The sequence below is a fragment of the Neovison vison genome, chromosome 3 (assembly GCF_020171115.1).
Source record: "Neovison vison isolate M4711 chromosome 3, ASM_NN_V1, whole genome shotgun sequence".
NCBI classification, from domain to species: Eukaryota; Metazoa; Chordata; class Mammalia; order Carnivora; family Mustelidae; genus Neogale; species Neogale vison.
The window spans coordinates 140,533,460-140,546,584 of NC_058093.1; the positions used below are offsets into that span (position 1 = coordinate 140,533,460).

The 13,125-nt window shown below is 51.0% G+C and overlaps 1 protein-coding gene across 1 annotated transcript in view; it reads left to right on the forward strand.

Annotated features, from left to right (window-relative positions):
- ALPK2 (alpha kinase 2) overlaps window positions 1-12,639 on the forward strand; it is a 102,741-nt gene extending 90,102 nt beyond the window's left edge. Inside the window, exon 12 of the mRNA XM_044240982.1 lies at window positions 12,054-12,639. Coding sequence (XP_044096917.1) covers window positions 12,054-12,282 — 229 coding nt within the window. The 3' untranslated portion in view covers window positions 12,283-12,639. The remainder of the gene's footprint in view (window positions 1-12,053) is intronic.
- Window positions 12,640-13,125: the final 486 nt, after the last annotated feature.

Genomic DNA, 13,125 nt, shown 5'->3' on the forward strand with positions numbered 1-13,125 from the left:
ACAAGGACGAAATAGAGGGACAGATGACGTTTAGAAGCGGTGGATGGCTTTTGCATTATTACTGTTCAGGTATGGGGAGGCCAGTCCTTTTCTGGATGGAAAAGGAGACAACAACCACCAAGAAGGGTTTGTTGCTCATGGTCCCCAAGAGGGCTGGACCATGGTGTTCACACAGGGAAGCACCAGGCTCGGTTGGGAGGCAGAGGGAGTGTGGGGAAAGCATGAGCAACGACTTTGATTTGGTTTCCAAGGGAAGGAATGGGTGAGGCAGGGAAAGAAGGCTTGGGATTGGCCGGTGAAATATGTTAGTGGGCTCTAGGATGGGGTGGGGGGAGCGGGCTGTACTTGTCTGGCCCTGGGGCCATGAATAAAGCTGTGAGACCCCAGGAGAGAGGTGGTGAGAACAGGGCTTGAGATGGGCTAGTTTGCATAGGAAAGTTGTTCTCGGAGGCCAGTGATCTACTATCTCTAGGAACTGGCTAGCCCTGGGAAGGGCAGTCTCTCCACGGTAACAAGACCCCAGATGTCAAAGCATCAGAAGCAGAGTAAACAGAATGGTCCGAGTAGAGCTTACTCTCTTACAGCTGCTAAGTACTTAACCAAAGAACTTTCTGGTTATTTCCGCCCATCGACATCAGTGGAGCTTCAACAAGTAAACCCGTCTTCAACCTTAGTGAAGGGCAGAGAACAGTGGAGGGATGGGGGGTTAAAAGAGAGACTTTTTTAACCTCCAGATCATTGACTCTGACGCACTAAGTTCTCACTGACGACACAGAGCTTCTGACATGGGTTTAGAACTAAGGTACAGTTTGGGTTATTTTCCTTCCCAAGAGCGGCTCAGGAGAAGCCAGTTTTGTGTGGGGATTCTCTCCATGCTGCATCCCCAGGGCCGACTAGGGCCCTGAACGGCAGACAAATCTAGAAACTTGGTTGTAGCCTTGTGCATGTGAGGAGAGTGTGGAGGGAGGGGTACAGTACAGTTGGGAGAAGGAGGGTTTTAGAGAGAGATGGGTTAAAATCGTGATCACGCCATTTACTTGTGACTCTCCCAGTGGCAATCTCGCTTCTTCTTGCGTTATGGGAGTCTGTCTGGCCCGTGGTGTGGGCGTCCAGGCATCCTGCGTGTGCATGGGACAGGGCTATCTCGTGCCCGCCGTCCTCCCACTCACGGATTTAGACCTTTGTTCTGGACAATCTCCCCCACTGCGAGAAGAAAACATATGGTGCTGCTATTTATGAAGGGATTTTTCTGGACCTCAGAAGCATTGCCCAAGTAAAGCAGATTCCGCACTCTCTGTGGGACCCTGCAAATTCAGTCCAGCACGCACACCTGGTTTGAATGCTGGTTCTTATCTTACTGGCTATGTGGTCAGGTGATTTTTTATTTAAAAAATATTTTCAAGATTTTATTTATTTATTTATTTATTTACTTGAGAAAGAGAGAAATGGTGAAAGCAAGCGTGTAAGTGGGGTGGGGGAGGGGTGGCGGAGGAGGGAAATGGGCAAGCCAACTCCACACTGAGTGTAGACGCCGTCGTGGGGCTTGATCCCATAACCCGAGATCATGACCCCAGCGGAAACCAAGAGTTGGGAGCCTAACTGACTGAGCCACCCGGACATCCCTGGTCATGTGACTTTAAGTTCTAGAAGCCACTGATCTACAGGATGTGGACACAGAGGGTTGTCACGAGGAACCCCTCCTCCTGTTAATCCGCATCCGGGCCCAGAAGCTCAGTACACATGTGATCAATATCGGTTTCCTCTCTCCCTCTTGCCTCAGCCGGATGCCAGGGTAGGCAAATTTCATACCATTCTTTAGAACAACTTTCCACCAAAACGAAGCAGAAACCTGCCCAAGAAGTTTCAAAAACTAAGACAAGCTTAAGAGCATGATTACTTAAGACATCTTTTAAAAGCATCTTAACAGTTTCTGGGAATTCGTACATTTTGGTCCTCATTTAAAAAGAAATCCAATCCCTTGGTCTTGTTCTCAGCTTTAATGTGACTTATCTGGCTTGGGACAAGTGCCCAATATCCATTAGAAGAGCTGATGGATGGAGCCCAGGGCAAAATGTTGTCTCTAAAATGTTACTTATGGCCTTCCCTCCCCAGGAGTGGTCAGGGAGGAGACGGGAGAAAAGGAAGTTCTGAAGCATCTGAGAGCTTTGGAAGGGATATGAGATCATCTTGTCCATTGTTTTTTATAAACTTTTCCTTAAACTTTCCCTAAGTCCCAACCTTTTTTACCCCAAAGAAATGTTTCTTAGAAGCCCAGTTTTAAAAACTGGTAAAAGGAGGACCCTCAATTGGAGATCTCTTCAGAGGCCCCTGGGAACCCCTCTGCTCTGGACTGAGAACCAACAATTGGGACCAGCCTTCTTACTTCCCAGCTGAGGAGCAGGAGGTGCAGGGAAAGGCAGGCTGCTGGCAGGCACCCCAAGGAAAAGGGTCAGATCCTCAATATCGGAGCTGAGATTTGACTGAAGAGACTCTCCAGGGAAAGCCAGAGCTGCAGCATGGAGCGCAGAAGGCAGAACCCATAAGGTTCTCATTCAAAGGCAGCTCCAAGACAGGCTAAGGAGACTCCAGGGGGAAGGGTCGCAAGCCCAGGAAGAGGCTGGGGGGCACTGCAGATGCCAGACGGCCTCCGGAGAGCAGGAGAGAGGACTGACGGCTGAGGGTCATTATGCACTTTCTCTTGATCCTTAGTAAACACGCTGAGGGGCTGAGTTCATCCCTGCTGGAAAAGGAGGTGCCTGGGGAATGGGCACCATCCCAAGAAGCAGTGTTCCTGTAGGCAACATTACACGTGGTCTCTTAAGCACATTAGAAAGATACAAAGCATGAATGGGAGAAGCATGGGGAGGCTAGTCTAACTTACTTTACTAATCATTAATACAATCATAATAATAAACAGGGACATCTGGCTGTCTCAGTCCGAAGAGCATGTGACTTTTGATCTTGGGGTCGTGAGTTTGGGCCCCAGGTTGGTCTAGAGATTACTGAAAAAAATAAACTTAGGAAAAAACATTTTTACATAATAAGTGATACACTTGTGGTTTTTTTAAAAGAGCAAGAAAGAGGTCTCCCAAGTTTAGGCCCCACCCTTTTCTGGCCAGCAGTAGTTAAGATCTTTGGCACGAACAGAAGCCATTGTGTCATTTAAAGAAAATAGTCCCTTCCGTATCAATCTGCACTCTGTATTTGGGTGCTGACCTCCCGGGAAGTGCAACCTGTCTTGTCCTCCTATTGAGTGAAGGCAGAGGGAATGCGACGATTTTGAAGGCGGTTATTTGCCATCTCATAAAATAGAATGGGAACAGTCATGGCTTATTTGTTTGAGGCTGCTTTACCTCCTAGAACGATCCTTAAGGCAAAAGTATGTCCTGTCTCTCCTGGGAGCCAGAGAGAGGAAGCTTCTGGAAACCCATCACCTGTACCTCAGTACCCATGTCTTCCAGCAGTGGTGAGCGCGAAAACTTCAGAGCACAAAGAGTGGCCAACAGCACCGTCACCACATCTAATAACCCATGTTCTCTGCACACCCAAGATACTGACTGGACAGTCGAGTATTTTCCCCATTTGAAACTGCTCGGCGGTGGAGAGTTCTTGGAACGGGAAAAGGGAAAACACCTAATTCTATAACTAGAGATGGAGACATTTAACTTCACCAAATCAAAACCTGCGTAAAGCACGGGCAGGGGAGCCGACCCGCGCGTGTCCCAGTAGGTCCTGCAAACACGCGCCCCTCCCCCGCCGAGCCGGGGAATTTCTGGGGCGATGACATGATGGCGATTCGCCACCAGAGGGCACCAGAGCCAATATGTTTTCTCTTTATAGTCTCCAAAATAAAAGACCTGAGTTTACGCGGGATTAAAGAAAAACAAGAAGAGTGCGCTGGGCAGATTTCTTTCCAGTCAGTAAGCACTGGACCACTTCGGTCTGATAGGAGGGGCCCCAAAGGACAGTCCTCAGGCTGGCCAGCATCCAGTATCTCAGATTTCTACACTTGAAAGAAAGAAGAAGCCATGAGACGCATGGCAATGTCTAGTGTCCCTTCCACAGAAACCAAATTCAGGGGACCCCGCGGGAGAACAGACAAGAGGTGATGGGGAACCCCGTGTCAAGGCAGGAGCCTGATAAGGACAATGGTTCCAATAAAGCGGGCTCTGCTGGTGTCGGTATGTCCAGCTTACGTCCTACCAGCCCTGAAGAAGACGAAGGACTAAGACAGACTCCCACGGTTAGTCCAGCTGAGCTCCAGAAAAAGGCTCTGCCCTCACTGCCAAGAGCAGCCCACCGGGGAGTCTTGTGTGCCCACCGGCAGCCACCAGTCTGCAACCCTGGAGAGAACCTGGAGAGGAAGGACAACACAAGCTCGGGGGTGCAAAGAAATAGGATTTGTATTTGAGAGATGCAGCCCTACGATAGGTTTGTGCATGTGGTATGTGTGTGTGTGTGTGTGTGTGTGTGTGTGTGTGTGTGTACACGTGTGTGGTGACTCCAGGAAGACCACTAATGCATGAATCTGCAGGAGGGGAGGAAACAAAGGGACCTGAGGACAGAATTTCCTGACATCCCGTAAGTGCTTCTCACAGCAGGGCTGTGTCCCCACAGAACCCACACAGTCAAGCTGAGTTGCCAACGCAGGCTTTGGAGGACCGTCTCTCAGGTCCTGAGAGAGACACCTTACCCCATAACGATCTTCTTTCCCCCACGGCCCCCACTGTCATCTACTCTGGAGGGCAGTCTGCACCTTGTTTTAATCTGATCAAGCCTTTGGCCAGTAGAGCGTGTTGGCCAATGGCTGGTTTGTTTGGCCAGTCTTGGCCATCAAGGAGGCCTGGAGGCCCACGAACAGAACATTTACCTTTTTCACAATTTTGGCAAGGCTGGCACTACGAGCAATGCTGTTGGTGTACGTTCCGGGTCTCCTGGATCCCAGAGTCAGCAAGGATGTACCGTTCCCCGGAGTGGGGATAGCATGGCGGTCTCCTGGTCTTTGCCCAAAAGTCTTGCAAAGGACAGCTTGTTGAAGTGACTGAAGTTGGACCTGTGGTGTTCTCCCGCTTCGTTGGCACTAACCCCCAGCCCGGCCATCCCCAGGACTGGAGGGACCTGCAGCCAGGCTCCTTGTCATGAGCCATCCAGCTTCAGAGGCAAGTCTGAGCAGACAGAACATCTGAAGAGCTGGGTGGGATTGAGTTGGGCTCTGCGGGGCAGTCTGGGAGACAGGAGGGGGGAAATGGCAGGTGAGGAGGCACGGAGGGCCACAAGGGTCAGGGTTCACAAAAGTCTGGATGAAGACCGGACTGTGGAGAGAGAAGTTCTCGGAGCCTTCAGGAAGGTCCTAGCAAAGTGCCAGGTTACAGGGATGGAAGAGGGAACGTGCTGCAGAGATGCCACCAATGCAAGTGTGTCCGCAGAAGACTCGAAAATTTCTAGAAGGTAGCTAGAAAAAGGATTGGGGTGTGTGTGTGTGTGTGTGTGTGTGTGTGTGCGTGCCCCATAAAGAATGAGAGACTCACTGTGGAGTGATGTTCCAAAGGAGCTGAAGCTCCTCCCTGAGGCTTTCAGAGCCCGTCACCTACAGAAGGGGCGGCGGTCAGCGCCACCCCACCCTGAGCACACTGGCAGTGTGGCCTCCACCAGCAGCCCATGCCCGGATGCTCTCTGAGGGGACACTTGAGTGGGAATGCTGATGTCCTGTCATCTCAACTGCTGGGCCCTATGCCCTAAAGGGGCCGCCCTCTCTGCAGCTAAGATTTGAGGTTATGAGTGGCGCTTTGGGAATCATAGCTCTGAGACGGAAGACAGCGGATGCCCCTCAGACTGCCTCCATCAGAGCTGTCTGCTCTCCAGGATCCCCTCCGTGGCCCTCCGTGTCTTGACTCGAGTGTGGGTTTCGGATATGAAGGAAAGTTCTTCCTGCTTCCGGTGTGTCTGTGGGGACGGGACTCGTGGTCACAAGAACGGGGACCGTGGTGGATGCTTGGTTCTCCCTCACCTCCCCAGGGCCTCCCTCCTGCTCTCACTCCCTGGGGCTCCCAGCACAGAACCCCTCCTGGTTTGGTGGGGGAGGGGGTCCTCCAGCAGCAAGGGAGCAGGAACCATGCAAGACTGCAAGGCTTCTAGGATGCCCTTGCCAGCAGGACCAGAGAACCAGACTCGTGGGTCGCCTTTGCTTTCCTCTCTTGACGATTCCGCTTTTGTCCCCAGCCTGGGCGGATGTCAGGGAAGAAAGCGCCAGGGCTGGTTTCCATGGAGGCTTCCCAGGCTGCTGCTGAGCCTGGGGCCTGAGGGAGGAACCGAGAGGAAGCGGCAGGGCAAGACACTGGGCAGGCGAGGGCAGGGCAGGCGAGGGCAGGGCGGGCTGTCAGTCAAGCAGCGGAGCCTGGACAGCTTCTCAGGGACAGGGAACCCCTTGAGCAGCTGTGTGCACCCATGATCTGGCTGACCCTGGGGGTGGTGTGGGAGATGGCCCAACAGGGCCAGCAGCAAGGACAGTCCCCGGGGGGCTCCGGTCAGAGTCTGGGTGAGGTGCTGGGCCAGGGTTCCCATGGTGCCTGTGGGGTGGGGTGCCAAGGTCCCCTCTCCAAAGGGAGGAAGATCCCACAACTGGTGCAGAAAACACAAATTCGGTTACCTCACAGCATCCCCTCCCCCAAAGAGCTCCGTGACTCTTACAGAAGCATTTCTGAAAGGGATTGTGTGAAAACAAGATTCCTGTTGTCAAATAATCTTGGGAAACCCTGGGTGGGATAAATGTAGGTGTCTCTTCAGTGTGAGACTTTGTACAGTGTTTAAAGAGCCAGTGGGTGATCTCGAGGCCCAAGGGCGCAGGGAGAGAGATTACAGAGCGTTAATTGCGGTGCTCACACCACAGGATGAAATTTTACTTCAGAGCATCTTGTGGGATTATTGCTCCTTGGAACATATTTCGGGAAATGCCGACCCGCGGAACAATTACATAGCATGGGTCCCGAAGCCTTCCACGAACATCCTCTGGCCTCATCCCTCCTCAGAAGACCTGCGCTTGCCCAGAACATCCTCCGAATCTTTGCCCATGCCGTTCCCTCTGCCAGATAAACCCCCAGCTCTCCCTCCTGTGTGACTCCTGCCAGGACCCCCCTTGCAGTAGGGAAAGCGCCGTCTCCCAGGTTCCTGTAGTTGTTTATCACATACAATGTGATTGTTTGTGTGTTTGTCTTCCCTACAAGATGCCCAGCTTCTGGAAAAGGGCGGCGCACCTTATCAATCCTTATGAACCCCTCCCCCTTCATGTCGGCCATCTAGCTGGTGCCTCATGAAGGAACCGACGAAGAAATAGAGGGTGTTGGCAGAACTGTAGGAATTACCAGATGGTCCCAGAGTGAGGGCCTGGCCTGGGCCCCTCCTTTCGTACATGTAGATCTGTTCTATTTACTCATAAATCCAGCCCTGGCTTTGTTGTACACACGCCCCCCCCAAACCAGAGTTTTATTTCAATTGCTCACCCCTATCCTCAACCTGAATTCTGGGTCCTTGTAGTCATTCTCTGTAAATTAAAAGTTTCTTCAGAAAGGATATCAAACTAAAACCTCCGTTATAAATGGCCTCTGGCTTGCTTCTAAAAGGATTGCCCAAAGTATGGGGATTCTCTATTGCTGCTTCTGGCCCCGCAAAGTTTTCTTTAACAGGCCCCTCAGTAAGCCAGACAAAAACCTTAATTCGTTCGACAGAGCCAGAGCTGGGAGTCTCTGCCGCTTGTCTCCATCCACTTCCCCCTCTCCAGGTGTGTTTGGAGGTGATCCATGGCACAGGGAAGTCATGATGAGCCAAGAGAGAGAGAGAGAGAGAGAGAGAGAGAGAAGCCAGCCATGCCTTCAACTGGTGATTTTCGTATGAGTCTCATTAACAAGATGAGAGGAAAGAGGAAGAGTTGTTCAGCAAGAAATCGGTCTAGCATGACTGCCAATACGTAGCGACTGCCATGCTGAGTTGGGGCAGCCTTGTGGAAACAGGATGTTCCTAGAATGTCGTAGGACACAACTTTCCGAACAAACCATATGCCTGTGTTCCAATCTAAATAGAAAAGTGTCTCCAAGGTGCAGTAGGGGTGACTTGACGCCATCACACTTCACTTCATCTCCTGCCTCCTCCAGGTGGGGTTTCTGGACCAGCGGCATCAGCATCCCCCACCCCCCACCCCAGAGCTCCTTAGAAATGCAAGATCCCAGACCCCAGTCCAGACCTACTGAGCCCAAACCAGCATTTTAACAAGATCCCTGGGTAATTTGTATGCTCCACTCCCATCCCAGGGGAAACATAAATTAAGCAAAGTCCCCATTGGGTAATGTTCGGCGGAATGAATGTAGGTCCTATTTACAGAGGTCATGAGGGAGGACAGACTGATAGACATAAAGTGATGGGCTAGAAAATCATACCAATTTGAGGTTAAGGATAAAAAGATCCAGTTAGTAAAATTCCCCAGAGCTAAGCTTTCTATGGAAACGTGTGAAAAAGTTCAGCAAGGTCCTCTTTAAACCATTGTATTAGATTCCTGGGGACACCACAACAAATGACCACAGACTAGTGGCTTAAAACAACAGAAATATATTCTCTCACATTCTGGAAGCCAGAAGTCTGAAGTTCGGGCAGGTGTCTGCAGAGTAGGTTCCTTCTGGAGCTTGTGAGGGAGAATGTGCCCCACACTTCTCTCCTGGCTTCCCAAGCTGGCTGTCAATTGTCAGCCTTCCCAGGCTTGTATATTTCCCACTCGAGTCTCTGCCCTCCATCATCACGTGGTATCTCTGGTGTGCCTGTATCTTTTTTCCCCTTCTGGCTTAGACACCAGTAACATTGGCTTAAAGGCCGACTCTCCTCCAGGGTGAGTTCATTTTGATTACATCTATAATAACACTCTTTCCAAATAAGACCATGCTCTGAGGTTCCAGGAAGGATACGCCTCTTGGAGGAACCAAGTTCAACCTGGTGTCTCCATCTAACAAGAACAATAGAGGTGAATACCGTGGGGGTCAAGTTGGAGAGATGTCAGCCTACTTGAGATTCAGGGTCTCCTCTACTCCTGTTGGTGGCAGATGGCACATGGGGCTTGCAATGGGGACCAGAGGCAGGAGAACCTGTATTCCCCATTGCTTGGTAGAATGGGAAGCTTTGTGTCCTTTGAAACACTCTGAGTTAATTGATCTTGGAACGCAAAGGATGTTGGCCTGTTTTTTTCCTAAGGCATCGGCCATGGCTGTGAGTTTGAGAGATGAGGAAGTCATGGCATAAGTCCAGCATCCTTACTGAGACTAAAACTAAACTGAGAAAGGAGAAAGATTTTTAATTCTGCAGATGTTATATACCAGAAAAGATCTACAACTGAGCTAGGGAAGGGATGGAAGTTCATTATTGCATGACATGCCAAGTTGAAGGTCCAAAATTAGACCCAGAGAGAAAGAAAAGTTCAGAAATGTGGTCTGGAGACCCTCTGGGCCGAGGTGAGGCAGCTCTGGGGATGGGGCTGATGTCCATTTTTTTCCCTTGACCTTTACTGAAAAGCCTTCCCTGGACAGGTATGTTGGGAATCAGGTAGTGTCCTAGGAGAGATCACAGCCTGTGCAGAGATGTGAGGCATTCCTTGACTTCTGAGAAGTGGATGTAATTCTCCTAAAGATACAGGGAGGACAGAGATGTTTCTTCCCATAGTGAGGATAGGGTCAGGGAGGGCTCCACTGAAATGCACTTGAGGTGGGGGCTGAGAAAGGGGCTCCTAGACCAAGCAAAACAGCCTTCTCTCTCTAGGACCTTCACAGGTTCATGGCCATCTATAGTAAAAACCAGCCTCAGTCCCTGCTCCTCTGGTTTTCCGTGAGGACTCGAGAGAGGGATCTAAAGGAAAAGAAGGGGCCCGATTTCCAGGAACAGCTCTGGGCTCCTAGGGGCTGGTCGTGAAGGCAGCTGGGCTGCCAGGAAGTCCTGCTGCTCTGCCCACACTCAGCCTTTCTCATTCCAGAGCCCGGGAACCATTACGTCAGGGCTCCCTTGTTGCCCAGCATCACACACTCAGCGGCCAGACAGTGCTTAAGGAGTGACTCTCAAATTCTCTGGGAGGCACAAGTATGAATTAGTGATTTTTCTCTGTAGAGACTAGATGTTGTCTGAATGTTTAAAAGCCTCAAGGCCACCTGAGACAGGTGACCGTGACTTGTGTGACAAGTGCACTTAGACAGGGAGGCTGCCCCAGCCCATGACCTTCCTAGTGTGTATGAGGAGGGAAGCCTCCCTCGAGCAGGACGGGGTTGGGTTTCCCATCACGTCTGACAAGCACAGGCTGAGAGGCAGACTCGCGTCCTGCCTGGGTCCTGCCGGGGAGCGCTCAGGCACCAGAGGGATGCAGGGGGCTGACATTTCAGCCCTTCTTGCGGGGTCTTCCAGAAGATAGAGGCGTAAAGATGACGTGGTTGGCAGTGGAACTGTTTCTGCCCTGCTGGATTCAACTCCCGTCTCCAGACTTTTCCTTCAATGAGGGAGCTTGGCTTTTAGGAGCCAAGCCATTTTTTCACAAGCAAATGGACTGCGGGCTCGAGGGGGACAGGGCAGTCCTTCACAGCAGGGAGAGGCAGGGAGAAGGCTGGATTTGTAACAAACTTGTCAAGATAGAGCTGCTTCCTGATGTTCTGGACCCAGAGATGAAGGAAAGGAACGTTTTACTCCCTTAACAGCTTCAAACCCACTCGGATTTCATAGGGAAACGTGTACCATCCTGGTCCCCATTCATTCCATGTTCGCTCACCTTTGTGGTTCCTACCAGCTGATGGAACAGTGTGGATTTCTTGTTTGTCCTATTAATTAGGTGTGGCCAGAGCTCTCTCCCACCCAGGGGGCCTGGTTTTGGGGACATGCTCTCTGTGTGGTCTGGCGGGACCTGCTCCCGGAAGGACCCTGGGCTTCGTTGAACGCATGCTCCACTGTTGTCTCAAATGTCTTCCTAATTTTTGAACATGGTGCTATGGTTTCACTTTGTATGGGGCCTTACAAATTATGTCAATCATTCCATATACCATATACCATATACCATATACCTGCTCCCCCATTTACCTCCCTCACCCTTCAATCTTGGCTTCCACATCTCTTCCACAGGATAAAATGTTATCATACTGATCATCAAATAACTCGACCAACATTAACTGAATCGGTACAGCACGTCATGTGTTGAGCTGGGGGGTGGTCTGTGTGGATTTTCTCATTTGATCCCCTCAACGGCCCATCAAATGGCTTTCTTGGTGGGTGGGGAGATTGCAGGCCTGGAGATTTGTCCCCTCAAGGAGGACACTAACCTTCTGTGATTGGGATGTGAAAAAACAGTCATGTATAGTTTGAGTATCAAATGTCCCAACCCAAAGGAGGAACCCCTGAGACTACTCCGAGGCAGGTCAGGATGGTCCCTTCTAGAACCCACCAGTGACAAAGACCCATTTTCTTCTCCTGCTGGGGAGCCGGGCAGGGGGTGAAACAGGACAGAGCTCTGCTCTAGAAGGAAGACTGAGGGCAGCACCCTCCCTTGGCTTTTGTACCAACTTGCTTTGTTTTCTTGGCTGGTGCCAGAAACTCTGGGCCTAAATTCCTTTAACTATGAATCGAAAGGTCTAAACTAATTTCTTCCAGCCCCATATATAATTCCAGCCCCATGTATAATTTTTTATTCAGATCCTCTGAATAAGGATGGGGTGGCTTTTAGACCACCAAGACACCTAAATTTTGGCAAGATGGTCCGGCCCTCGTCACTACGACTAAAAGAAAAGGAGCAACAGCAGGCTATTTCAGTGGGGCCGTAAGCTCTAGAACACTTGTGCAATCCCAGGCCTTGGGTCTGTACTGTGCATGCCAGCGGGTCTCTGCCTTTATTCCATCCTACAGGGTTGGTTTCTCCTGCCGATGGTTGTGGCAAACATGCGCTCGCCTAGAGCAGGAATCAGTATATTTTCCATGTGCATTAGTCTCCCCTGTTAAAGCTGGTGGGATGTCCTGTTTTTAAAAAGAACGTGTCCTTCTACCCAAATTCACAGGTACAAAGGATTTAAAGGCAACTGCTCTATGACCTTCATCGATCAGTTCAAAGCGCTGCACCAGTGTAACAAGTATTGTAAAATGCTGGGGCTGAAGTCACTTCAGAACAACAGCCAGAAACAGAAGAAGCCAAGCGTCAGTAGAAGCAAGACTCAGCCCAACTCTACCCCCATCAGGAAGGTGGCACCAGGGACCCCAGCCGAAAAGAAAACCTCTCGTCCCCTATGAACTGCCAGCCACCCGGCAGTGGTCACACACAGTCTCGTGGGCGGAAATCTGAGAACACTCGAGAGAGAACGTGTAGCCTGCATCACACACAGCGGTGTGACCGTCCCATTTCTGGCTGCGCCGGTGCCACCCTGCTTCCAAGTCCACCACCTACTGGCCTCCCCAGAGTGATTTCGGGGCAGGACTTGTGACCAGATGTGCGGAGAGACGGAATCAGCTGTCCCTCCTGAGAGACGCTCCATCCTTGTGCCCACCGTTAGCATGTCTACCGACGTCACGTTATTTGTCTGCTTGTGTGTTGGCACGTGGTTGTGTTGTCAAAGACTTGGTGCTGAGGACTGTCTGTCCACAGCCCATCCCCACACCATCCCCCCTTCCTTTCTGTATACACAGAAAAACGTGAATTCCTCCATTGGGTCAAGTTGTCCCACTAGTGTTGAATGTGCTGTTGTTGCCAGAGGTGGCTGTGAATACACAAGGCCATTTCCTTCATTCTTCACACATCAGACTATAATTCTCTGTTTAATTAAATTCATATTTAAACAAGAGTGTGAGATGCAAAGTTTGGCACAGACATTAGCTGCTTAGCATCTGTGCTATATTCTGCCTTCCCCCAGGATTAGTAACTTGGTGACCTCCTACTCAGCTCACTGGAGCGCGACACAGATGCATCTGTGTTTTCTCCCCATTCCTATGTCCTGGTGAAGGTTCCATCACAGCTCCGCTCTGTTAAACCAGGGCTGACCCCATCGGAGGCCACGGGAAGAGGGCGCAGAGCCTGGCTGGGGCACCCCAGCTCCTGGGGACCCCAGGCCCTGCCCACAGCCCCCAGGGACTCCTTCC